This window comes from Tursiops truncatus, chromosome 2 (assembly GCF_011762595.2).
Source record: "Tursiops truncatus isolate mTurTru1 chromosome 2, mTurTru1.mat.Y, whole genome shotgun sequence".
Lineage (NCBI taxonomy): Eukaryota > Metazoa > Chordata > Mammalia > Artiodactyla > Delphinidae > Tursiops > Tursiops truncatus.
Genome location: NC_047035.1, coordinates 151145556 through 151171735, shown reverse-complemented (window position 1 = coordinate 151171735; position 26180 = coordinate 151145556). Strand labels below are relative to the sequence as shown.

Sequence of the window (26180 nt, the reverse complement as noted above, 5' to 3'; positions counted from 1 at the left end):
GGACTTCTCTGGCGGCCAATCGAAACGCGCACCCGGAGAAGGGGTGGCTACCGCTAGCGGGCCCCGCCCCGTCCGTGCTTCCGCTAGGGCGGAAGAGGCGAACAGAAACTTTCCCAGAGTTCCTCCGAGCTCGGGGACCCACTGAGGGGCTGCGGCAGTCGGGGTGGGGCGGGGCCGATGCTGTGGGCGGGGCAGGCTGCGGTGGGCGGGGACGCGCGGGCCCCACCCCGTCCCCGCGGGTCCGCTCTGCTTGTGACCGGGACCGGCAGCGGCGGTCCCGCGGTTCACCTGATGTTTCGCCGGAAAGTGAAACCAGCGCGGGCTGCAGCCTCCGAGCGTGCGTTCGCGGCGGCCAGCGGGGCGCGTGGTCAGCCGGAGACCTGAGCGCCCGCCCGGGGCCGAGCCGGCAGGGCGAGGCCGGGGGCGTCCGGGGGAAGGGTCGGGGAGGGCCCTTGGGGGGCGGGGGCGGACCAGGAGCGGAGCCAGGGGCCATGGCAGCGCCCGCGGACCCAAGGCGGCTGTGCCGGCTGGTGCAGGAAGGCCGGCTGTGTGCCCTGCGGGAGGAGCTGCGGGCTGCGGGGCGCGCCGGCTGCGCGGGGCCGGCCAGGGACACCCTTCTGCATTGCGCCGCGCGCCACGGCCGCCGGGAAATCCTGGCCTATCTGGTCGAGGCCTGGGACCTGGACATCGAGGCTGCCAACCGAGACTACAAGCGGCCTCTGCACGAGGCTGCCTCCATGGGCCACCGGGACTGCGTGCGGTATCTGCTGGGCCGAGGGGCCGCGGTCGACTGCCTGAAGAAGGCCGACTGGTAGGTGGCGGAACTTGCGGAGAGACCCTCACCATTCCCCGCAGAATCGTAGATTCCCGCTCCTTGGTCGGCCCCCACGCCATAGCCCCTCAGCCTTCCCCTATTGAGCAGAACATGGTTGCTACCTTTATGGGGTTAACTGCTCCGATCTTCTGTTCCAGACTGCCTCCCATGATAGAGCAGAGAACAGTAAAGTACATGATCAGATAGAGTATAAGCAAACTACAAATTGTCTATATGTCCTACGTATAGCATGAGCCCCAGGGCGGGATGTTCTTCTAGGAACATGTAGCTAAATGATTACTTCACCAGTGACATTGTTTTAACTTTATACTTTGAAATTCGTAGTTATAGGTTCTCAGAAATTTGCAAAGACATGGGAGAAGTCCCATGCACCTTTCCCCCATCTTCCCCCAAAGTTAACATGTTAACAGCCACAGTAAGGTAACAAGAAGAAGGAACTGCAATTGCTACAATCAGTGTACTTACTCGGATTTCACCAGTTATACGTACACGTGTGTGTGGGGGGGTACTCTGTGTGATTTTATCACGTGTAGCCTTGCATGACCACCTCCACAGTCAACGATGCTCACCTGTAACCATCACACAAAGTAATTGCATTGTGTTAGATCCACATCGTTTTTAGTACTATGTCTGTCCACCTCCTTAGAGGTTATGAACATCTGAAGATTCATAACATAATGAAGTTCCTGAATGAATCCACAAGGGATTCCTGATCTGATATAAATAAGGAACACATCAGACAGCCAGATAGCTAGACAAAGTGCATCTTGCCCACTGGCATGGGGGGGCGGGGGGCGTAGACCTGGTGACTTTTTGAGGTTTGCACTTTGGCTGTGACTAAGCACAAAACTGATTTTCTTATGCTTATCCAGTTCTATGGGTAAGGAAACAGTCTTCCCAAACAACCGTTAAAAGGGCACGTTTCATTTGATTGTGTGCTTGGGAAGTGCAGTTACAGTGAGACATTTTTGCCTGTTCTCACCTTGCTGGCTTTCTCAAGTCCCTTACCTGGATTCATTCCCTCTGTGAAGCACTCTTGAAGATTCCAGCCTTCATTTATCTGGGTGTCTCCCTCTTGATTTCTCATTCACTATCATTACTACATTACCAAAAATAAAAAATCAAAATAGTGTTGGTAATTAAGTAATGTCAAAGCAGTCTCAGAGGACAGATCCTGGCTGAGACCCATGTAGTTACGTTGCGCTTCAGCTGGGCCAGCCCCTGGGACAGGAGGTAAACAAGACCTGCCCCTGCTTCCGAGAGTCATAGCAGATGAGAAGGCAGAAGCACAAAATCACTGATGTGGGAGAAGAGGAGTTGATAGTGATGTAGTTCACTGTCCCATAGTTGTGGACACACATCAGTTCACAACCTTATTGTAATCACGCCGTTTCATTTGCTCCACCAATGTAGGCTCCTTACGGCAAGGCACTTTGTCATCTGCTCTGTTTTAACTCCGTTTCAGAACAGTTTAATTATCGGTTACTGATTGAGGTGAATGGGATAAGTCCAGCAGAGTACCTCTTATGCAAATATTAAGCACAAACTGTGATTTTGACTAGTTCTATTCCAATTCAGTGCCATACTAAAAACTAGTTCAGAAACAACTTTGCCTCCTCAGTATTCCCCACCTGTAGGGGCACCCACGTCACAATCACTTTCCCCTTGTTAATTCTCCCAGGGCCCTCACGACAGGCAGGGAAGTTGCCAGCCAAAGCTGTTTTCCTGCTTCCCAGACTCTCGAGTCCTCTAGGTCTTCCATCTCTGCCAAGGGTGTGCGTTTTTCTGAAGCCCTGGTCGAGCGCTTCTAATGCCTCAGCTGCCCTTCCGTCTGACAGCTTGTCCCAATTAATCTTAGGACTCCTCTGATGATGGCTTGCACAAGGAGGAATCTTGAGGTGGTCCAGGACCTCGTGGAGCATGGCGCCAATCCACTGCTGAAGAACAAAGATGGCTGGAACAGTTTCCACATTGCCAGCCGAGAAGGCGACCCTCTGATCCTCCAGTACCTGCTCGCTGTTTGCCCAGCTGCCTGGAAGACAGAGAGCAAGATTGGGAGAACCCCGCTGCACACGGCAGGTATGACCTGGAGCTGTGCGGGATGCCACCCACCAGGGAGCGAGGGGTTGGGGAAATGGCAAGGAATACGAGCAGCTTTGGGGTATTTTGGCAAACACTTAGTTTCTAAAACCAGTGTCACCGGGCCCTTAACATGCTCTTCTTTCTTGTTTTAGGTGACTTTTCACATACATTTGTCTTCTCCTCCCCAGTTAGATGGTAGGCTGGTTCTGTTCCTTACTAAGTCTTTGACCTTGGGCAAGGAACTTAGTCTCTTGAGCAGGTTTCCTCAGCCACAAAATAATGATAATGATGATGCCCATATCACAAGGTCGTAGGGATTAAGGCACATGCAAGGCCCTCTGTGCAGTGCTCCACACGCAGTGAGCACGGGACAGCTACAACTGCTATTTTCACAACCATTTTGACATTGTTATTATTAAAAGCAAAAGGAAAGGGGACTATTTCCTTCTATCTTCAGTAATACCTACTATGGTACTGTCCATTTAAATAAATATAGGTGCTTATAATTAAATACCAGGGCTCAATGGATGTGACTTATCTAGTGACAATGTTGAATATAAATCTGGACTACCATTTTCATTGTTTGGAGTAATTATCCTTAACTCTGAACTGTTTATTTGTAGATTATCTTAGTTGAAAGCAAAAGCACCACGGTATAAGACAAAAGGGGCACTAAGCAGACCAAGAGTCCAGGTCAAGACATTTAGAACATAATCTTTAGCCCTCTGGATAGCACATTGAATTAGAATACAGGGCTTTTAGGTTTCTCTGAAATCAATGCCTGTGACATGATGTAATTGAGGAGATAGGCACACAGTTATTCTGGCCACAGTTAGGGACTAAAGAATCCTTTATAAAACTTTGCACATGAGTGGAAAAACTTCTCTGCTCATGAATTGTTTGACGAACTACCCTGCTCTTGTGGAGAAACAGTCAGTGCCCAGTCATTCACACAAAATAGTGGAGAGTAGGTAGTCAAAATCTGTTTTTTTTTTTTTTTTTTTTTTTTTTGGCCACGCTGTGTGGCTTGTGGGATCTCAGTTCTCTGACCAGGGATTGAACCGGGTTAGAGCAGAGAAAGCTCGCAATCCTAACCACTAGGCCACCAGGGAACTCCCTCGAAATCTTTATTATAGAGGATAGTTATTTCTAGCAGGAGAATTAAATTCCTGGTTATTTTGTCATGGATTACTCTTAAAATGTTTTACATTTCTTGGGAAAAAACTGACTGGTCCTAGGGATTTGTAGCACGAAAGTGAGGAGGCAGGTTTAAGATTGAATGTTTGCCATCAGAGTCTCATAAAGACAAGATAATCAAGTGTGAGCCTTGTACCTGTTAAGTGAAAACATCACCCTTTACCACTCATCGAGCTAAATTTGTCTTTTTCTGGGGCGGTGGCAGTGTACCTAACTTAATACTCTTTCCTGGAAGTTACAGCTAGAGGGATGGGGCACAGAGAGGTGCCAGGAGGGAAGAAGCATTTTGGTTTTGTGCTAAAAAGCTCTCATTCTCAACTCTCTCCACCCAGCAATGCATGGCTGTTCAGAGGCAGTAGAGGTGCTTCTTCAGAGGTAAGAACAGAACAGCAGATTAAGGAAAATATTTGCTAATTGACAGTTAATATCAGTGCTGCATAATATCAGAGCTCAGACAAAATGTTCATAAAGAATCTAAGGTACCAAAACAGACATGAACAAAGGACTTAAGCAGATAAAGAAGGTGAAACAAAAATAGCTGGGGAAACATTGGCCTTTTATCTGTTCATTCAACAGACATTCATATGCTCACTCAGCACTCACTGTACCAGGCACAGGGGCTACCACAGCAACAAGATAATGCGGTTTCCCCCCCAACCCATGGAACTCACAGACGGGCAGGGAAGATAGATGCTGCCCATGTCGTGTGAGTCTGATGAGCATTACAGGGAATTGCGAGGTCCCCACAACAGCATGGGACGTGGCCTAGGGGTGAGGGATCTTGGCCCCAGTGACACTGATGCTATGACCTGGAAGAGGCTGAAAATGGGGGCAGGGTGGAGGGGGCATTCCAGGCAGAGGTGACAGTACCGTGAATGCTCAGGGCCGGGGACAAACACAGTGCATGGAAGAGACCAAAAGAAGATAGGCACTTGCTGTGTCCCAAGAGTGACGGGGAGGCTGCAGAGGAAGGGCGATTCAGGGCCAGTGGGACACTGGGCACCACCTGAGGATTCCAGATCTTGTGCTAAGCGTATAAGATACCACTGAATAATAAGAGATTTTTATTTTTCAAAGATCCCCCGGTTGCGAAACAGAATGGATTGGAGGGGGAGCAAGCGTGGGTGCTGTGAACGCAGTCCGGCGGCTGTTGCAGTTGAACAGGAGAGATGGTGGTGGCTGGACCACGATGCTGACTATAGGGTGAAGAGAAAGGTCTGGAGACACTTGAGAGGTAGAATCACCAGATCTCGGTGAATAAAGGGACAAACGGAATGAGGGAGAAGGACGAGTCCAGGAAAATGGCCAGGTGTCTTGTTTAAGCAGCTGGTGCTGTGCTGGTGCCACCTGCCGAGGTAGATGACACCTGGGGAGGAGGGGCAGGCTTGGGGAGAAGCTGGCAGTGTCACTTTTGGGCATGTTGAGTCACATGTACCTGTGAGACACCCAGGCAGAGACATCCAGCGGGCAGTTAGACACAGATTTTAGCCCAGAAGAGAGGTGTGGGCTGAGATACAGGAGGGGGCCTCGTCAGCATGGAAGTGACGATTGAATCCATAGGATGGAAGTGGTTACCTAGGAGACGATGAGTGAAGAGGAGGAGGCCTCATGTAGTGCCCCGAAAGCATCACTGTGTAGGGCTTGCCTCCTACGCGTTGGGACTGTATACCTGCAGTCATAAATACTCCTTCCTTCATTCAACAGATGTTTTCTAAGCACTTCCTGTGTGTGTTAAGCACTGGGTGATAAGCAGTTAACACCGTTCTTTCCCTAACAGCCTTCAGGCTAGTGTGGAAGCCAAGTATAGACACACAATCACAGAAATGTCATAAAATTTCAAATGGTGATGATACTACAAAGGGAAAGTCCACAATGCTTTGCGGGAGCAGGGGTCGTCCTGTAGATCTGGGGGAGAAGATGGGCCTCTGAGGTCCTCCTGAAGCTGAGATTTGAAGGATGCCTTGGAGTGGCCAGGTGAAGAATGGCACTAGGATGTTCCAAGCAGAGGGGACCAGCAAGTGCAAAGGCAGCAAAGAGCCTGGCACCCTGGGGAGCAGAAGGAGGTGGGACAGGCAGGACCGTTGAAGGTAGGAACAGAAGAAGATGGGACAGGTGAGAGGTAGGGCCGAGAGGAAGGGGAGACAGGTGTGACCATGAGGAAGGTAGGAACGGAAGAAGGGAGGACTGGGGAGAAGGGAAGACGGGTAGGAATGAAAGGAGGTAGGACCATGAAGCAATAGGAACAGAAGAAGGAGGACAAATAGGCTGTGGGACCGAGAAGAAAGTGGGACTGGACAGAAGGGGGGTCGCCTTAAGCACAGGGAGGAGGGGCCAGAGGATCCCGGAGAAGTGAGTGGATGCCACATAATCCTGACCGTGGGAGGTCATGTTGAGGTTTTAGGCTTTGTCCTTTGTGGTTGGGAAGTAGTTAAAGCTTTTAACCAGGAGAGGCTGTACCCAAATTACATGGTGAAAAGATTACTCTGTTAGTGGTGAGAACAGAATGGCTGGGCCAGAACCAAAGAGAGAAAAATGGGTAGGAGGCTGTTGCGTGTTGACTTGGTCTTTTGTTTTCTTTTTCCCGGCTGCACTGGGTCTCGGTTGCTGCACATGGGCTTTTCTCTAGTTGCAGCAAGCAGGGGCTATTCTTAGTTGTGGGGTGAGGGCTTTTTTTTTTTTTAACATCTTTATTGGAGTATAATTGCTTTACAATGGTGTGTTAGTTTCTGCTTTATAACACAGTGAATCAGCTATACATATACATATATCCCTCTTGCGTGGGCTTCTCATTGCGGTGGCTTCTCTTGTTGTGGAGCACGGGCTCTAGGCGCACAGGCTTCGGTAGTTGTGGCACACGGGCTTCAGTAGTTGTGGCACACAGGCTTAGTTGCTCCGTGGCAGGTGGGATCTTCCCAGACCAGGGCTCGCACCCGTGTCCCCTGCCTTGGCAGGCGGATTCCTAACCACTGCGCCACCAGGGAGGTCCCTGTTGACTTGGTCTTAAGGGGTGAAGACAAAGATGGAGACAAGGATACAGGTTTGTTTAATATTTTGGATGTAGAATTGAGAGGTTTTGGTAATAGATTGGCTATGAGGGATGAGGGGTGACTTCAAGGTTCTGCATGAGAAGCTGGAGAGATCATGGTCCCTAAAATGTGACAAGAAGCTTAGAGGAGGAGAAGGTTTGCTGGGGAAACCAACCTGCTCTCGAAGAGCTCGGTACAGATACTGAGGTGGGGAAGGAGGGCAAGCACTCCAATTCTCACGGATCATCTATAAGGCAGGTGGTCAGGAGTCAGCACCGTTGGGTTTGAAGCAGTGACTGTTCCCAGCTGTTACTTTGTGTTTGGGCTCTAGGTGCCAGTATGAACCGGACTGCAGAGACAAGTGTGGCCTCACGCCCTTCATGGACGCCATCCAGTGTGGACACATCGACGTAGCCAGGCTGCTCCTCGAAAAACACAAGGTATAGAAATGGTTTGGTTTTATCCCTTTAGTTCTTCCTACAAGTTTTAGATCATGGGATAAACAGGAAGCATTGTTGTTCAGATCATGGGTTCAAATCTCAGCTCTGCCACATCCCCCCCTCTGAGGTCCCCTTTACCTCTTTAAGCAGCAGTGTTTCCATTTGTAAAACAGGGGTACTATAAGGATTACATAACATAATGTACATAAAGCAGTTAGCAAAATAAGTATTCAATAAATAGTAGTTGTTTCGTAATAATAATAACGGGCTCTCCCCAGTAACTCTATTTGTTTGGCACTTTAGCCTACAGCGTTGAATCTTAACCATTTTTTTTGGTTAGAGCATCCTTTGAGAATCTGACAAAAGCTTTGTATGTATCATGTGCCCAGGAAAATGTACATAGACCACAGAGTTTTGCCAAAATGTCAGAAGTCCATGGACCCAGGTATCTCTGCACCTTACTTTTGTTCATGTCTCTCCCAACCTCTAGGCTTGTGTTTCTGCTGAGGACTCCCTGGGGGCCCAGGCCATCCACCGGGCAGCAGTCACTGGGCAGAATGAGGCCGTCCAATTCTTGGTCTCTGAGCTTGGCATCAACGTAGATGTGAGAGCAGCCTCCACCCACCTCACAGCACTTCACTACGCAGCTAAGGTTTGTTTCTTTCCAGAACAGTGTTCCTGCTTCCTGAGGCTTGCCTAACTCTGTTGATGAGTAACCCTGTAGTCGTGGTTCTTTTGCTCGATCTCTATGGAAAAAAGAAATTGCCCATGACATACTCTTAAAATGGTCGTGATTCTAAAGCCCTGTGGCCCTTTAAATAGAAACCTGCCTTTATTTGTTTCTGGGTAAAAACTGAGAAGAGCCCTTTACTCCATGTAATGTCTGGGCTCTGTGTTCCCTCCTGCCCTTTTTTGTTTTCAGGAATAATGTTATTTGAAGCCGTAAAAATCCATCGTATGAACTTCCTAGTTCCTTATCCTTTTACTGGATTTCAGAAGATTTCTTTAAGAAAAGGGAATTGCATTTACTGGGCTCTCTGATGTATGAAGTATTTAAGACACACAAAAGTTTTCGCTAGAAAAGTAGCCACTATCTTTAATATTATTGGCCGCCTGCCTTTACTTGTTTTCCTAGCAACAGGAATAAACATTTTTCTGGTGAACTGCACTCCCCTGCCTGTGTTCCCCCTTTGAGAACGTGGGTATACAGTTGAGGGTGGGCTAAGAGCATGGTCTATGGCCACGGGGATAAAAGCGAGTGGGAAGATTGAACCTGCAGCCTTGGTTTCAGTCTCAGCAGGTACTGACAGGCTAACTGGCTGGACAAAGGTATATCGATTGCTTCACAAAGGACAATGCCAGCTATGATAAGAATCCCATCCAGGGGAGGTTACGCTCTTTTCCAGTTTATTTCTCCCCTAAAGATTTAGCAAAGAGTGTGTTTGCTTGGGAGATTTAGAATTGTGCTTTCTGAGTAAATCACAAGATTTATACTCCTTACACTGAGGGAAACCCAACCATAGTGGTCAGTGATTTGGCTACAAAATTGATCATCTGTATTCTAATAACTAAACGTCACCTACATCTTTAATGATTTATGCTGAAGTTCGAGAGTAATGTGATGAGCCTTCCTTTGGATATGAAAATTCAGTTTCAGCAGTCGAGTATTTTAGAAGAAGCACCTAATGTGCATTAGAGTTCGTGTTTAAGGCTTGCTTTTGTTGTTACAGTGGTAACACCTTTATTTCAACTCTCAGGAAGGACACGTAAGCACAATCCAGACACTCTTGTCCTTGGGTGCCGACATCAACGCCAAGGATGAAAGAAATCGATCAGGTACGACCTCATTTTACACGTGCTTTGAAAATTATTAGTAAACTGAATGTAAACCATGTAAACAATGGACTTCTATGTTAAAATCATCACTTTTAATATTATTCCTCTAGTAGCTCAGCAACTTTTCCTTAAAAAAGCACCTCCTCCATTTGCAAAGCTATAGAACTACTGCTGTTACCATGGTAACGATGATGACTACTACTCCTTACTGCTGCTGGTATTACTGTTGTTGTTTTGATTATTTTAAACCACACAACGTATGTGACATCAAAGCACTTTCTATCTTAATCCATGATCACACCAGCTCCCCAGGTGTTACATAGATTCTTCATAGGTCTTCTCTCTACGGAATGTATTTTAAAACCTTAATCACTATAATTTTTTAGATTTTGGGCTCAGAAAGATATATTCAGAGCTAATTCCTTAGACCTGGACTTTAGAATAAACCTCCTCAGTAGCACTCTATGCACCAGTGTCCATCTTGCAAGGGTTAAGTAGGACCTTGTGATGCCTCACAACTCACTCCAGGGCTGCAGAGGAAGATCACTAAGTCCCAGGACACAAACTTTCTCCTAACGACAGGGGAGCAGGACCCAGGATCATGGCTCACAGCACATCAGAAACCCTCGGCGCCAATTTCTAACCAGAATGGGAAGATGTGTCAGCAGTTTTTCTTTCTGTTACGTCATTCTCACTCATGGTGATATTTTCACTTACACAGAGAATTCACAAAACTTTGAAAATGTCTTCTGTACTATTTAAAGTCTCCTATTTCTCATTAACTTACTTTGTTGTTTTAGACAAGTCTCTCAAATTCTCTCTGATTGGTTTTGTTACTTTTAAAACCATTTGTGACCAAGTCAGGTTAAAAGGAAAAATGTTTTGATCCAGAATAGGCAAAGTCATAGGGAAGAATATGGAACTATGAAATCTGTGCAGTTGAAAGAGTCAGTGTTTTTATCAGGGGCATCCTGCTCCCCAGTCAGTACTGCTGTAGGTGATGCACTGAGCTGGGTGCCTCTGTCCCCACCCAGCCCTGCACCTGGCCTGCGCGGGGCAGCACGCGGCCTGCGTCAAGTTCCTCCTGTGCTCTGGGCTCGAGGACTCTCTGGACATGACGGGCACCCTGGCTCAGCAGCTCACACGGAGTCCGGACGTCCTTCAGTGCTTCAACCACAGCGCAACAGCGGAGGGCGTTTCCAGAGGAAAACAGTGAACCCACAGTAATCCACGTCCTGCTGCTTGAATCTGTTTGCAGATGCAATGAAATGGGCCAGTAGCCAGTGTTTTCTGCCCTCCCTCTCCTGCACTCCCCGCTTTGGTGGCGGATTCCCCAGGAATGAGACGTCTGTCTTCCTGGCTGTATGACTGCACACCGCATGATCGGAATCTTTCCATAATCTCTGATTCACTTTTTCTGCCCTTCCAGTGGAGTCAGATGATGTTGATGAAGTCAGTGTCTGGAATCCTTAGAGAAGCATGAAAATACAGTGTACATACTGTTATGTATGTGTGTGAAATGTTTTATAATCAAGAGTGTGTGGTGAGGCCATGATAATAATATTTAGAATATAGCAAGTTCCTATTGCCTTGAGAGGTAAAACATAATTGGCCTGTATACTTTCTTCTTTCATGGGCTTTTCATTGGCATTGCAATGGTTTAACTTTTGGCTTCAAAGCCTGGAAGGAAATGCTGGGATCTGTTTACATAGACATTTACAAGGAATGGAAACGTTTCTATAGTCTAAGCACTGCTCCTTGAGCTATAATGTTTTAATCTTGAGGTTATTATTTTTTTAATGACAAGTTCTGAATTGGCTCCCTTTGGATAATAAAGGCATCTCAAAACGCATTGAAGATATTTACAAAGCCTTTCCACGACCTCATTTGAAAAATGGGGTTTGTCCCACAGGTCACATTTCCTGTCCCACCTTCCACCTGCCCACGGAAGCTTGTGGCTGTCCAGAAGTGAAACACTCGACATTGTAACTTTGAAAAATTTTGTAGCAACTTAAACAGATTGAAGAAAGGATGAGTCCTCAGGCATTTGGATTCTTTTCCTGTATCTTTTCCTTTTCTTTATATGCAAATAATAATTATTAGTCCAAGTCAATCTGTTAAAAAAGCGTTTGCATCAATCACAAGCAAGACTCAGTCCCCTCGTTCAGTGTCATCTAGTAAGAACTCATCGCACGCCCTCACCCCCGTTCTCAGCATCGTGCCAGGCTGGGCAAATAGCAGGAATGTCCAGTTCTCTGTTATTCCCAGGTGGTGCTGGCTGATTTTTATCCCTAACAACCAGATAAATGTGCTGGTAGAAACACGACTGGGACCTCTGAATCACACACTGTCTCCATCTGCACCTTCTCCAGCTGCAGTTAACCGTTTCCTGTTGCTCCAGAGATGTCTTCGTGTCCCTGCCTTTGGGTCTGAGGATGGCCTGTTACGTGCATCCCTACTTGCAGGTGGGACAGAAAAACCGGTCTGGGGCTGCCCTTCTCCCCTCAACACACACGTGAAGCAGCTTTTTCTTTGCAGTGACTGCACACAGGTGTGTTCCCACCCGAGCTGTGCCTCTGCCTTACACACTCGCCGTGATGATGGTCTGTCGGGTTATGCTTGGTTCTCCAGTACACGGGTCTCCATTGAAAACGCCCCTGTAGCGTGGACAGGGCTGCTGGATGCTGCTGCCAAAGCTACTCGAGAGCCAGAGAGGGCAGTGATGATAGTAACATTCATTGTGGCAAAGATAGTGGTGATGATATAATTACAACCTATTACCGCAGTAGTAATATATTGAGAATGCTAATGACAATGGTGGTGATCATTAGTATTATTCTCTCACTTCCTAATTATAGGTACTTTTCTCACTTCCTTTGGGTGTTAAAAGTGGGGCCCGTCCCTGGCCACCAGATCTAGAATTTTGTTCCCTCCTTCAACATTTTATATCTTCTTCCCTTAGTTCATGTTTTCTCCATAGCATTTACCACTGTGGAATATACCAGCTGTCTTGAGTTATTTATTTTCTCTGTTGTCTGTCTCACCCACGAGAATGTAAGCTCCTTGGCCAGGGTGTTTGTGTCTCTTGCTCACTGACTATATCTACAGGGCCCAGAACAATGCCTGGCACATGGTAAGGTTGTAGATCATGAGATAGCCAACGAGTGAACAATAACTTCTGTTTCTTGAGCACTTGCTGTGTCCTGGATGCTGTGCTGAGTGCCTTTCCTGGCCAGTCTCGTTCCATCCCTGGCTCTTAAGAGGGGCAGCCCCTCCTAATTATCCTCCATCTCAAGCATCCTTTCTCATCCCGACCTCCTTAGAGAAGAGCCTGTGCTTGGTTCCCAGTTCATGGGCACTGCTGGCCCCTGCCGCCTGGCTTCCTCACTGCTGCTTTTAGGTCACCGGGACCCAATTGCCAAATCAAGTAACGTGCCTTTAGCCCTCATGTTACTGATCCTTTCAGTTCAATTATCAATCACTCCCACCTTCCGGAAGCTCGTTTCTTGTCACCTCCGACAACACGCTTCTGGGTTTTCCTTTCTGACCTTCCTTTTCCGTCTCTGTCGTGAGCGCCTCTGTCAGGGCCTATCCCATACATGCTTCTGTCCCCGCTCAGCACTGTCCCTGTGCCGAGTGTGCCTCCACCCGTCTCATCCATCTCATCTCACTGCCCCCTGACCATTGAGTCCCTCCAGCCCTGACCCTCTGCTGCCGGCTGTACGTTTTTGCATGGATGTCCCAAGGCTGCCCCACACTCAACTCACTCAAAACCTAGCCTCCCCCTAAAATAAAAAATTTAAAAAAAAACACATTGTAAATCAACTATACCCTAATATAAAGTAAAAAATTGTAAAAAAAAAAAAAAAAAACCCCAAAAAACCCTAGCCTCCCCCAAACTGTGTACATTCATTCTGCGCCTGCTGTCGGAGCTGTGACACCGCCCTTGATCCCGCCTCCCCGGGTCCCTTCCTTCTACAGGAGGCCCGGCCAGTCTGGTCAGCTCCATCCTTATGGTGACTCCCTGGTTCAGGCTTCACATCCAGACTGCTGCTGCCACAGCCCAAGTTCTCCTCCTGCGCCCCCTCAGATGCATTCCCCGCACAGCCGTCGGGGCTCTGATGTGACCAAGGGCGCTGACCGCCGATGCTGGCTGCCACCTTCACCAGGGTTCCCAGCGCCTCATCCATGACCCACGTCCAGAGACCGTGGCCGGTCCTTCCGAGAGCACAGCTGATCCACGTGAGAGGTCAGAGCAGAAGCCGGAAGGGATACAAAGAATTGCTGTCATTTGAAAATAGCTGGGACCCAACACACATTACCAAAAAAAGTTATACAAGAAAGTATTTACAAGACAAAAGTAGAAAAGGGATTGCAACATGGAAAAGAAAGCACAAAACTCACACTCAGAAAATGAGAGCTCTGCTGTTGGGGGGCGGGGGGGAGCAACACTTTATCCAGCCTGCTGTTCCTAGATCCGCTAGCAGGTGGCGGCACAGAGCAATGTCCCTTTTATTCGCCCAGGCTTTTGTTTTTAATAGAGCCCATTGTAAAATATAAAAAAGTAAAGGAGAAAACAAAACCGATCATTCCGCTGCCCTGAAATGACCACCCTTACTTCTTCCTAGTCTTTGTAAATGTACATAGTTGAGATGATGCTGTATGTGCGGTTTACCCCAACTTTACATCTCAAGCACATCCTAATACTCTTCAGAATTCTGTGACCTTTTACTTTAATGGCTGTCTAATGCCCCATCGTATGACTGTCCACACTTATTCCTTTATGTTGTCATTTTGGGGTTATTTTATCTCGTTAAGATGAGATGTAGATGGGATAACCAGTGAAGCTTTGTCAAATTCGACTGAAAGCAGGTTTAGGGAGCGGGTCCTTCGGGAGGTGGGGGAGGGGGACCGGAAGTCCGTGGAGGCCAAGCTCCAGGCGCACAGGAGAGCGGAGGGAGGGTAAGGAGACAGCTTCAGGTGGACCCACGCAAACACCTCAACTGACATCGGTATTTAGAGGGAGTGGGGTTGGTGGAACACGTGTGTTACATTTTCTACCATCGCGAATAACAATGTGAACTTACATTTGACGGTCTGTAGACTTGTTAAAATTGCTTTCATAAGCCGGCAAGAGTGTGGAGGGTTCAAGACCCAATTTGAAAGAGGGATGTGATGTTTCTCGAGAAAAACGAGGTAGAAGTGAGGCCTGGCCTTTGACCTGAGCCGTGACAGTAGGATTTGCTTGGCCTGCATGAGGAAGGCCTATGGGAAAGCATTTGTAACATCCCCCAGAAAGGTGATTGACTTTGTAACATGGACAGGCCAAGGGCTTCCTGAGAAGAGCGCTGGGGAATATCTACACTCATCAGCCACCCAGGCGCTGCCACGGGGCCTTTTCTGGCCTGAGAACGTCAACCTCAGGGTGGACGCAGGCATTTCAGCCAGCCTCGTGGTGTGAGCTAAACCTCTTTTTCCTTCTTCCCCGTCTCTGGAAGACTCAGAGCATACTTAAGGGTGGGTGGCATCCCGGGAGGCACATGAAACAAGATGAAAAACACCGCAGAGCGGTGATTACCTCTTGTTCAGGGTTCACTGCTCCAGGCGTTCCTCGCCCGGTTACCAGGATGGCCTGAGGACCAGTGGTACTGCTGGCAGGATCAGGGCGCCTCTCCAGGCTCTGCAGTTAGCAGAATCCAACTCACATCCAGAAGTGTGGCTGGAAGGGAGCCCAGGAAACGTGGTTTATAATCTTCCTGGTACTGCAGCGTAGGAAATCCCATAAAGAGGAGGTGGCGTTCGAGTCCACACACCCACCATACTCGGTGTTGCTGGAATACCTTAGCAAATCTACCACCTGGGACCAGCACAGCCCCAGGGGCTAGTCACTAATACCTATAAAATAATCCCCCCAAAGGAGAATCATTTCAGTGTTCTTGGGACTTCAAAAGTAGTCAAAGAATTCAAGTGACAGCTTATGGCAGAAAGTCTTTTTCAGTTATTGAAATTAGGGCATAACTAAGAACATTCAGAATACCACACACACAGTTTAGGTGGTCTTGGTATAACTGGTAGGGGTGGGACAGCAGTGACTGCAAAATGAAAGTAGTTAGCATGTACATGCTCTGTTAGGGAAGACTAAGGGGAAACAGGTGTTCAGCCTAGAACATTCCAGTGGATTTCCTATGAAGTCAATGTGTCCTGAGTTTAACTTTGAAACAAATTTAAAAATTGAAATTAATTAATTAATTAAAATCTACCACCTGGGAAAGTGCCTGATTCCCACACACATCACCAGAGCTGTGCTACCACGTTCTTAATTTCTACTAACTTGATATACCATCTCACTGTTGTAATCCTGCATTTCTTTAATTATGGATCAGATTGAAGATCTTTAGATTGATTTACTGGCCATTTACATTTTTTCAGTTTTTATCAGCATTCGTTTAGCTATGACCTAGTCAACAACAAACTACCACAAAATTCAGTGGCTTAGAAAACAACTGTTGATTTCTCCAGAGGCTTCGGGTCCTCCGGTGGTTTGCTGATCCTACCTGAGCCGGGCGGGTGGCGTCCTGTCGCTTGAGCCAGCCGTGCAGGATGCAGTCGGCTCTGCTTTGTGTGGGTCCCTTCCTCAGTCAGGCTGGCCCGGGCTTGCTCTCCTGACAGCGGCAGAGATTGGACAGAGGAAAAAGAGACTCCAGTGCCCTTCTGTCTCTGCCCTGTGTGTGCAGACACTCCCATCCCATCAGCCAAAGCAAGTCCTCCTGCCAAGCAGAGCATGCGCCAGAGGGCACCACCCAGAGCCTGGATACTGGGAGGCCATTGACTGAGACCACTGGTGAAATCAACGTCTTGCATTATATTTGACTGTTGTTTTGTTTGTCTTGATTTGTGAGAGCCTTTTTTATATTGAGTGAATTGGCTCTACACAAAATTCACGTGGTAACTAAAATTTTTGGTGTGCATTTATAAGTGAAGAAAAAACAGACTACAGCATTGCAGAGATAATTTCCTATATATCTCCTTTTTTAGAAAACCTCTTTTGAATAGATATGGTCGTACATAGAGGCTAACTAAAATTCTTGGAGTGGAAAGACACCGCCTGGATGCAGTGGGGTATGTCTGTTTGGATTAGTCTCTGATAACTTCAGAGCACCTCTCAGATTCTAGAGCATTCACCCGTGCCAGACTACAGCATGCGTGGACTTTATTTTTCCCCGTTTTGCTGAAAATCCACAATCAACTAAGATTCAGATGAACATAAAAGACCTAGGAACGAAGTCCAGCTTGCAGGTTACCCTGTCCCTTGGTCCACAGCTCTGGTCTCGCTCTCTCCCCATTCTTCCAGTTGACGCGGGCTTAACTAGCTCAATTTAATCATTTAACATTAGACTGAAACAAAAATCGCTTAGTAAGAAAGCTCCGCAAGTAAAGAAAAACACATACTCCAAAAGCAAAGAAGAATGGGCCTCCATGAGTGTGGATCCCATATTTTCTCAAAAACACCTTCCTGACCTTATATGCATGTATGTGGGGAGGGAAGATCAATAAAACATTTACACACATAACTTTTCCTTCTCGGAGCTTCCATCCACTCTATTCACACCTCCTTTGTTGCCTGCATTAGTTACAATATAAATTCTCCCATTAGCAAATACCCAAAATAACAGAGGCATAAACACAAGTGTATTTCTCTCCCAGGTAAAAGCCTGGGCAAAGCCAACCTAGGGTGGGTTAGGACAGTTGGGGACAGGCAGACTCCCGATGTCAGTGGTCCAGGCCCTAAGACTGCTCACCAGCCTGTAAAGGGAGTTGCACCCCCGTTTTAGGAAGGCAGGTGTAGGGACTTCCCTGGTGGTGCAGTGGTTAAGAATCCGCCTGCCAATGCAGGGGACACGGCTTCGAGCCCTGGTCCGGGAAGATCCCACAGGCCGCGGAGCAACTAAGCCCGTGTGCCACAACTACTGAGCCTGCGCTCTAGAGCCCACGAGCCACAATGACTCAAGCCCGCACGCCTAGAGCCCGTGCTCCGCAACAAGAGAAGCCACCACAATGAGAAGCCCGCGCACTGCAACGAAGAGTGGCCCCTGCTCACTGCAACTAGAGAAAGCCCACGTGCAGCAATGAAGACCCAACACAGCCAAAAATAAATAAATAAAAATAAATAAATGTTTTAAGAAACCTTTAAAATTTTTTTAAATTTTTTTAAAAAATTAAAAACGAAGGCAGGTGTATCATTTCCATTCCCATCCCGCTGGCCACAGCTTAGCCATGATAGCTGGCAGAGAATCAAAGTTGGGGGCCAGATGGGGTCTCTGCCACATGCCATTTTCAGAGCTGCCTTGATGAGGGCTGTTTGTGTGCCTTCCGTGTTCATTGTGAGGATTCAGTGGGGTCGTGCTTGAGGTGACCGGCACATGGTAAGCACATGCATGTCACCTGTGGGCATCTTCCCTGGTAACAGCAGCAGGATAAAGAGTCAGGGCTGACGCCCTATGGAGGCATCATTTGTATTTTGTGTCCTGAATTTTCTTTCTCTTTCCTTCCTTGGGGACATCTCCCCACTTGACCCTCAGGTGCCTCCCTTTTCTTTTTTTAATCATTCTTTTTTTAATTAATTAATTTACTTATTTATTTATTTGGTTGTGCCAGGTCTTAGTTGCAGCAAGCGGGCTCCTCAGTTGCGGCTCGCCAGCTCCTTAGTTGCAGCTCATGGGCTCCTTAGTTGTGGCTTGCAGGCTCCTTAGTTGTGGCTTGCAGGCTCCTTAGTTGCGGCATGTGAACTCTTAGTTGCAGCATGCGTGTGGGATCTAGTTCCCTGACCAGGGAGCGTACCCGGGCCCCCTGCATTGGGAGCGTGGAGTCTTAACCACTGAGCCACCAGGGAAGTCCCCCTCCATTTTCTTTACTGAAAAGAAAATTTCATCTCAAAATCTTTATCCATGCTAAGATGTTAATAAATGAATGAAAAACTCAAATTTTACCAGTCCCTGAGTAATCTGCATTTTACCAGGGATCAAATTATTAAACTGAACGAATGAAGCTCTCGAGCTGAAATGCATGCACCATTCAAAATGTAAAGAGGGATTTTAAAAATGTGTTCTGGGCTTCCCTGGTGGCGCAGTGGTTGAGAGTCCGCCTGCCGATGTGGGGGGCGCGGGTTCGTGCCCCGGTCTGGGAGGATCCCACATGCCGCGAAGCGGCTGGGCCCGTGGGCCGTGGCCGCTGGACCTGCACGTCCGGAGCCTGTGCTCCGAAACGGGAGAGGCCGCTGCAGTGAGAGGCCCGCGTACCACAGGGAAAAAAAAAAAAAAAAATGTGTTCCATCTGGGCCTTTCCTCCTATCTTCCTACTTGAGACGTTTTCCATCCCTTTCATGACTACGTCTTGTTAACATTGTCTCCTTTCAGCATCTCAGGTGGGTCAGCTTTTCTCCAGGTCCCCTGCTACCCACCCAAGTTCCAACCAGGATCCTCTTGTTCCAGTGACTATGGCTGCGCAACATTTTACCCCAGAGTCTAACGGTTCAAAGCAACGTTTCCCGTGCTCATGGAGGCTGTGGGTCAGGGATTCAGACCAGGCATGGCGGGTGGCTCGTCTGGTGTCCATGTGGCCGGTTGGCGGCCACAGGTCTTCACAGGGGCTTCCACTGGAGGCCTCTCCCTATGGGCTGGTGTGAGCTTCTTCACGGAGTGAGACTGGGGTCCCAGGGGTGAGCATGCGGGGTGGGGGGAGGGCAGGGCAGGCAGAACCCACACTGCCTTTCCCCACCTGCCTGGGAAAGTCACACAGCATCACCTCCCCACCTGCCATCCGTCAAGGCCGGCTGGGAAAATCTCACCCAGGAGCCAAGGGAGACAGCCTCCACTTCTTGGGGGGAGTCGACAAGTTCCAGAACAGGTGGGACAGCAAGTGAGCCCCTTTCCACGTTGCCTCCCCCATTTCTCTCTCACCTGAATTCCTATAATGGCCTCTGACTGGTCTCGCTTCTTCCACCTTGGTGCTTCACTTTGTGTAATTCTCACAAGCAGCCCAAAAAGCTTATAACAGATTATATTGTGCCCCCACTACCCACCGCTAACTCACCAACTTCACTTGGGGTGGAGCTCAGTCCCATGCCACCCACCGCGTAGAAGACCTCTGGGTCCCACTTCCATGTCAAAGGCCTGCCTTCAGTTCCCCAAACTGACCAGATTTTCTTACCCCTCAGTGTCTTCTGGAAATTTCTCTTGACTTGTCGTGTGGGTTCCTCCTGTTCATCCTGGCCCCTGAGCACCACCCCCCAGAGAAGCCGTGCAGGACCCCAGCCTCAGAGCAGCCCTTCTGCAGCACTTTGTCCCATCCCTTCACGCAGCTGTTCATAACTGCCCGGATAATGCCGTGCTTTCCTACGAAACAAAAAACCCACGAGATCAGCATCCGCATCTGCTTTGCGGTTGGCATAGTGTGGAATGAATGAATTCCACAGTGAGGAGCTGTGGGAAAAGGACCAGCGTCTGCCCTCACGAGTCTGATGTCTGAGAGAGGAGCAAGGCTTGTTCTGTGACTATGTGACAGGCACAGTGTGCTGGGGGCCAGGAGAGGAGACAGCTTCGCAGAAGACGTGTTATCTGGGCTGGGCCTCGAAGGATGGAAAGAATTTTGATTCGTGGGCTTTCTGAGCGGAGTCCACAACAACGATATGATATCGTGAGTTTGGGGCTGCCAGAGAAGATGCAGTTACATCTGAATTTCAGGTAAACCACGGGTACTGTTTAGTATAAATATGTCCCAGATATTTCGCAGGATATAATTACACTCACAAAGTATTCGCGGTTTATCTGAAATTCAGGTTTAAGGGGGTGTCCCGGGTTTTCACTTGCCAGGTCTGGTGACCCTAAGTGAAACTCCAGTTCACAGAGCATCCTTGCCTCTGCTGGGCAGTTTCTGCTGAACAGTGGCCCCTTTGTTTCCCGTCTCACAAACCAGGGACAGAGACAGCGTGAAAAGTCATGTGACTCCTCTGTGGGCATCTCAGCCCCTCGAGATGCCATGTTCAGGTGCCCCCGAGCTCACCCATGCCGAGTCAGAGCAGGTGTGTAGGATGAATGCCAGGAACCAGGCTTGGGTGGCAGAGGACTCTCCCTGCCTTTCACTGTCTGGGAGACTGCACCAAGTGACTCAAGGTTCTCATCTGCACAAAGGCCACAACACCCACCCGGCAAAATCGCCAGAGTACAACGCCTGGCACACTGAAGGGGCTGAGCGAAGAGTTGGCACCGTGGCATTGTTATTTTGTTTGTAACCTGTCTTTAAAAGCATCTCCATGTCTTACTGTGTGGTGTCCGTTTCCCTGATAGCAACAGGGAACAGTATTGTCAAAATTTTTCAGATCTTAGAGTTTTAAGTCTAAGAACCCATCCAGGGACTTCCCTGGCAGTCCAGTGGTTAAGACTGCGCCTTCCAGTGCAGGGGGTGTGGGTTTGATCCCTGGTCGGGGAGCTAAGATCCCACATGCCTCGCAGCCAAAAAACCGAAACATAAAAAAAACAGGAGCAATATTGTAACAAATTCAATAAGGACATTAAAAACGGTCCACATCAAAAAAAAAAAGCACCCATCCAATCCAGTGGAGGCTCAGCAAAGTTCAATAACTTGTCTGCCCTACAGCCAAGTGTCTGAAAACCCAGCTGGCACCCTGCCCTCTTAGTCACGGGTGTGACGCTCCCCGAACGTCCAGTCACCCAGGCATTTCTCCATGAAGGCATCAGGCTGCATCGCTACCTCTTTCCAATAGTTGGGAGATTTTCTCTCTTTTAAATATCAGTGAGAGGGAACCTCCCTGGTGGCGCAGTTGTTAAGAATCTGCCTGCCAACGCAGGGGACACGGGTTCAATCCCTAGTCCGGGAAGATCCCACATGCCATGGAGCAACAAAGCCCACGTGCCACAGCTACTGAAGACTGCGTACTTAGAGCCCATGCTCTGCAAAAAGAAAAGCCACCACAATGAGAAGCCCGTGCACCGCAACGAAGAGTAGCCCCCGCTCACTGCAACTAGAGAAAGCCCGCGCGCAGCAACGAAGACCCAATGCAGCCCAAAAAATTAATAAATATTAGTGAGAATTGTGCCGAGGCAGGAATTTCAGTTTCCCACTCCATCTGCCGGAACATAATCCAGAAGTTGTCTTTTCTCACTGGCCTCAGCACCGAACTTGTGAGCCTGACTTCTCGGTGGGGTGAATTTCCTGCCGCCTACACACACACACACACACACACACACACACACACACACACACACACGTCTTACTCATTTTTTTCAGCGTGTAGGATACCCCCCCATGATAATAACCAAACACTTTTACTATGCAGGTGTCCGAAATAGTAAGTGGATCGAAAGTGGGTTGCTAATGACAGCAGGCAAACAGCCCGACCACATTTCCCCTGCTTTGCCTTTTGGTTTTCACTTCAGTTTTGTTTTGCCAAGTCAAAGGAGCTCACAGGAGAGGCCGGGCTGCCAGGCCGACAGCAGGGCCTGAGATCGTGTACCTGGGGCTCTTCTATAGTCAGCATCTGCATTGCTTGGGTTAACTGATCTTCACCATATTTTTCCAAATGTCAGGGAAGAATGGGACCAGGGAGAGAGGAGCAACTGATTGTGACATGAGTTTCTCAGACGTCCCAGCTTTGTGACTCATTGCAACAGCTCGGCTGGTTTACCGTGGGGACGTTGCCCACCTGCCAGTGTCCAATAATGGAACAGGGGTCCCCAGACCTCAGGGATCAACAATAATCTTCCCTTTTCTCTTAATCCGAAGATGGGGTGGTACACTCTGTAGGCAAGTAACATCCTTCAAAACGATTAACCCACGAGGAAGTGGGGGGAAGGGCCAAGGACAGGGAAGGACCAAAAAAAAACAACAACCCACAAATCATCTCGAACCAGTTCTTCTTTACAAGTGGTTTTCAAGCAACTAACAAGATCCTATTCTCTAGATATTTTCACGGGGCAAATCACAAAACAAATCGTCCCCCTGGCAGATTGGCGAGTAAATACATCCAAGGCTATGTTATAAACGAAATACCCAGTTCTACAGGAAGGCTTGAAAAATACCTCTGAGTAAAATAAGAGGAAGTTATGAGGAGGTTGTGATTTAGAGTGCGTTCAGAGCAAAGATTTGAGAGGGTGCTCCCTGAGAAGCCATCATCACCTTCTGTTCGCTCTGTTTCCCATGAGGGAAGAAGAGGTTTCCTGAAGGAAGTAGCATCTTTGGGTCGGCCCACGTGGGAGATGAGGTGTCAGGAGCCACTGACCCAACTCCCAGGCTCAGAATTGTGAGATTCCTGGACCAACCAAAGACTCACAGTTGACTCTTCTTTAAAAAAAAAGAGAGAGAGAGAGAGAGAGATCTCACGTGATGATTGTTGATAAGACCAATTCCTCTAGTTTATCCCCTCTGAGGTGGTCACCATCCTTCCTGACAGCCAAGTCCAGCTAGACAGCACACACAGCTTCCCCTCAGATAAACAGGAAAGAGAGAGGAGAGGGAGAAGGCAGGTTATGGAAGGAAATTATTATTTACGCAGATGAAAATAGCTGGGTGATTCCACATTTTCACTGCGGGAGGAAGGAGTTGCCATTTGATAGAACAGCTGCTCTTCCCATCAGAGAGCCTGGTAACTTGTGAAAAGCTAAATACAGTGCTGGTTTAGAATTGGGTCTGTGCCGGCCTCAGTGTGAGCACGAGTTTTAAGAATTAGATTTTTTTAAATGCAATTACCAAAGACAGAAAAGGTGTAGCTAAAATGGGTGATTTATTCAACAAGGACCTGCTGTATAGCACAGGGAACTCTAAATATTCTGTAATTACCTATATGGGAAAAGAATCTGAAAAAGAATGGATATATGTATATGTATAACTGAATCACTTAGCTGTACACCTGAAACTAACACAACATTGTAAATCAACTATACTCCAATATAAAATAAAAACTAAATTTTAAAAAAGACTAAAAATATAAAATGGGTGATTTAAACTTTTTTATTGCTAACTATACAAAATGAATACATGATCAAGTGCAGGAAAACGTAAAAGGGCAGAAAAGGCTTACGATTTTAAATGTTTATTAAAATAAAAGTGTAAGCATGCAAATAACACAAACAATATAGAACTATGAACACAGAAAGTGAAAGTTCCCTGTTATCCTTTGCAGAACCAACCAGAGGTAACAGCTTAGTGAGCAGTTTTCCAGATTTTTATCTATATGTATGTAATCAAATACATACATTTGCAGGGGAGGGTACTACAAAAACTATGATCATAATTTAATACTTTCTTTGGGGGGTTCACTTTCTTTCTCTCATAACTATATCTTGGACATCCTTCCATGCTAGTACTTTATAGGCACACCTTACACTTCTCAACTGCTACATAGGGTTCTATTAAGTGGGTATAATTGCAGGTGCACATTGTAACCCAAATTTTATCTAATAGCATTATAGTCAAACCAAAAGGCAATTTTTTTTTTTTTGAGGTACGCGGGCCTCCCACCGCTGTAGCCTCTCCCGCTGCGGAGCACAGGCTCCTGACGCGCAGGCTCAGCGGCCATGGCTCACGGGACCAGCCGCTCCGCGGCATGTGGGATCTTCCCGGACCGGGGCACGAAGCCGTGTCCCCTGCATCGGCAGGCGGACTCTCAACCACTGTGCCACCAGAGAAGCCCCACCAAAAGGCAATTTTAGGGGATTCAATGTAATCATACTCTCATTACACAAATACAGTGTTTCTACTTTTTCATACTTTTTTCCTGCCCTCGTCCATCTGCACACACGTTCCCATCACTCGTTCATTTAACCGCGAGCCTCTCACGGAACCCCTGCTCTGAGGGCTGCTAGGTGCTGCCAGGTCCTAGGGACCAGGCATGGCTGGTTTTGGGAGGGAACTGACAAAACAAGCAAACGTATCAAGCCCTCCAGTTGCTCTGTAATTTAAAGTTAAATGTAAACAGGCCTTTTGTACAAATGTTACATACCTTCCTGAAAAAGCAAAAGACTCTCATTTCTGAGTCCACCTGCTGATGCAGGGGACACGGGTTCGTGCCCGGTCCGGGAAGATCCCACATGCCGCGGAGCGGCTGGGCCCGTGAGCCATGGCCGCTGAGCCTGCGCGTCCGAAGCCTGTGCTCCGCAACGGGAGAGGCCACAACAGTGAGAGGCCCGCATACGGCAAAAAACCAAAAACAAACAAAAATACTCTCATTTCTGTCAGATGCTTTTATCAAAGGCAGAATTCCCTTTCCCTGTCCTGGGTCTGTTTAGTCACAGTGCGTGGGAATCCCGGGGATGGGGTGGGAGGGCAGTGCTAGGGTTTGGTGTCTGTTTGTTCGTGACAGCGTTTAGCAAGCTGGTAACTTTACCTCACTGTTCTCACAGTTCCTCTGGGGCCTGACAGGAAGTGGACTGTTTTTTCCTGCGGATCCTCCGGGCCACTGCTACGCTACAAGAAGTGTCAAGTGTAGAAGCTGCAGACACATCACCTATTCAAACATAAAGATAGACTCGGGGACTTGGATTATTATGAGAACAGAGATGCTAAACTCTTAGTAGGTAATAAGCATTTTATTCTTTTGTGAGAAAATATGTCATATTAAGAAATTAAGTTGTTTATTTAGCACACTCAACAATGGATATTTAATACTATTAGTATTTATTAAAATGCTTATGAGGCATTTAAAAATATTGTATATCAGACTTGCTAAAAATTGAAATTCAATATCAGACTAGCTAAAAATTGAAATTCAAAAAATTCAAGTTACTAAGTTTATTATGAGTAAAGAGGAATTGTGGAAAGGGGCACAGTGCCTTCTGGAAACTTTTAAAAACAGCTTTATATAATTCACACGGCATACAACTTACCCAGTTAAAATGTGGTTTTTAGTGTATTTACAGATGCTTACAGCTCTCACCGATTTTAGAACATCTTGAGTCGATTTTAGAACACCCTCATTGCTCAAAAAGAAACCCCATGCCTTTTAGCCATCATGCCCCTCCTCCCCACTCCCACCGCCAGCCCCTGCAACTGCTAATTTACATTCTACCTCTATGGATTTGCCATTTCTGGACATTTCATGTCAACGGAATCATACGTCAAGTGGTCTTTTGTGACTGCTTCTTTCATTGGCTCAATGTTCCCAAGGTTCGTCCAGGTTGGAGCATGTATCAGCATTTCATTCCTTTTTATGACCAAATAATATTCCATTGTTTAGATAAACCACACGTTGTTTATCCGTTCATCAGCTGATGGACATTTGGGTTGTTTTTACCTTTTGGCCATTACGATTAATGCTGCTATGAACATGCTTTCATAAGTTTGTGTGGACATGTGTCTTTGTTTCTCTTGGATGTATACCTAAGAGTGCTGGGTCCTATGACAGCTCTGTGTGTAAGTAGGTCCAGTGTATAAGTTCACTTGTTTGAGGAGCTGTCAGACTGTGTGACAAAGTGGCTTCTCCGTTTCGAATTCCCCCCCAGCAGTGTGTGAGGGTTCCGGTTTCGCCACATCCTCGGTAGCACCTGTTATTGTCTGTCTTTTCAACTCTGGCCATCCTGTCAGATGTGAAGTGGTTTTGATTTGCATTTCCCTGTTGACTAATGACATTAAACATTTTCACATGCTTGTTGGCCATGTGTCCATCTTAGTTGGAGAAATAACTGTTCAAGTCCTTTGCCCGTGTTTTAATTGGCTTGTCTTTTCAGTTGAAGAGTAATTGAGGTGTACAATGTA

General features: G+C 47.5%; 1 protein-coding gene and 1 long non-coding RNA gene across 4 annotated transcripts; one reads left to right on the top strand and one right to left on the bottom strand.

Moving 5' to 3' along the window:
• The first annotated feature begins 193 nt into the window (after positions 1–193).
• Positions 194–23975, top strand: ANKRD16 (ankyrin repeat domain 16). 3 transcript variants are annotated; one of them, XM_019933216.3, is made up of 8 exons: positions 194–811; positions 2694–2914; positions 4447–4489; positions 7472–7580; positions 8071–8232; positions 9338–9416; positions 11789–11967; positions 19630–23975. In XM_019933216.3, exons 1-8 carry the CDS (start codon positions 492–494, stop codon positions 19876–19878), a joined length of 1362 nt encoding a protein of 453 aa, XP_019788775.1. In that variant the 5' UTR covers positions 194–491; the 3' UTR covers positions 19879–23975. The 3 variants fall into 3 exon arrangements, with proteins under 3 accessions (XP_019788775.1, XP_073657613.1, XP_004313550.1); XM_073801512.1 differs by lacking the exon at positions 19630–23975 and having other exon boundaries at positions 198–811; positions 11789–11881; positions 11955–12434; XM_004313502.4 differs by lacking the exons at positions 11789–11967; positions 19630–23975 and adding an exon at positions 10451–11268 and having other exon boundaries at positions 205–811.
• Positions 6782–7487, bottom strand: LOC141278087 (uncharacterized). The gene is made up of 2 exons (XR_012330350.1): positions 7316–7487; positions 6782–7113 (listed from the first exon to the last, which is right to left on the bottom strand). It is a non-coding gene; the product is annotated as an uncharacterized lncRNA (long non-coding RNA).
• Positions 23976–26180: the final 2205 nt, after the last annotated feature.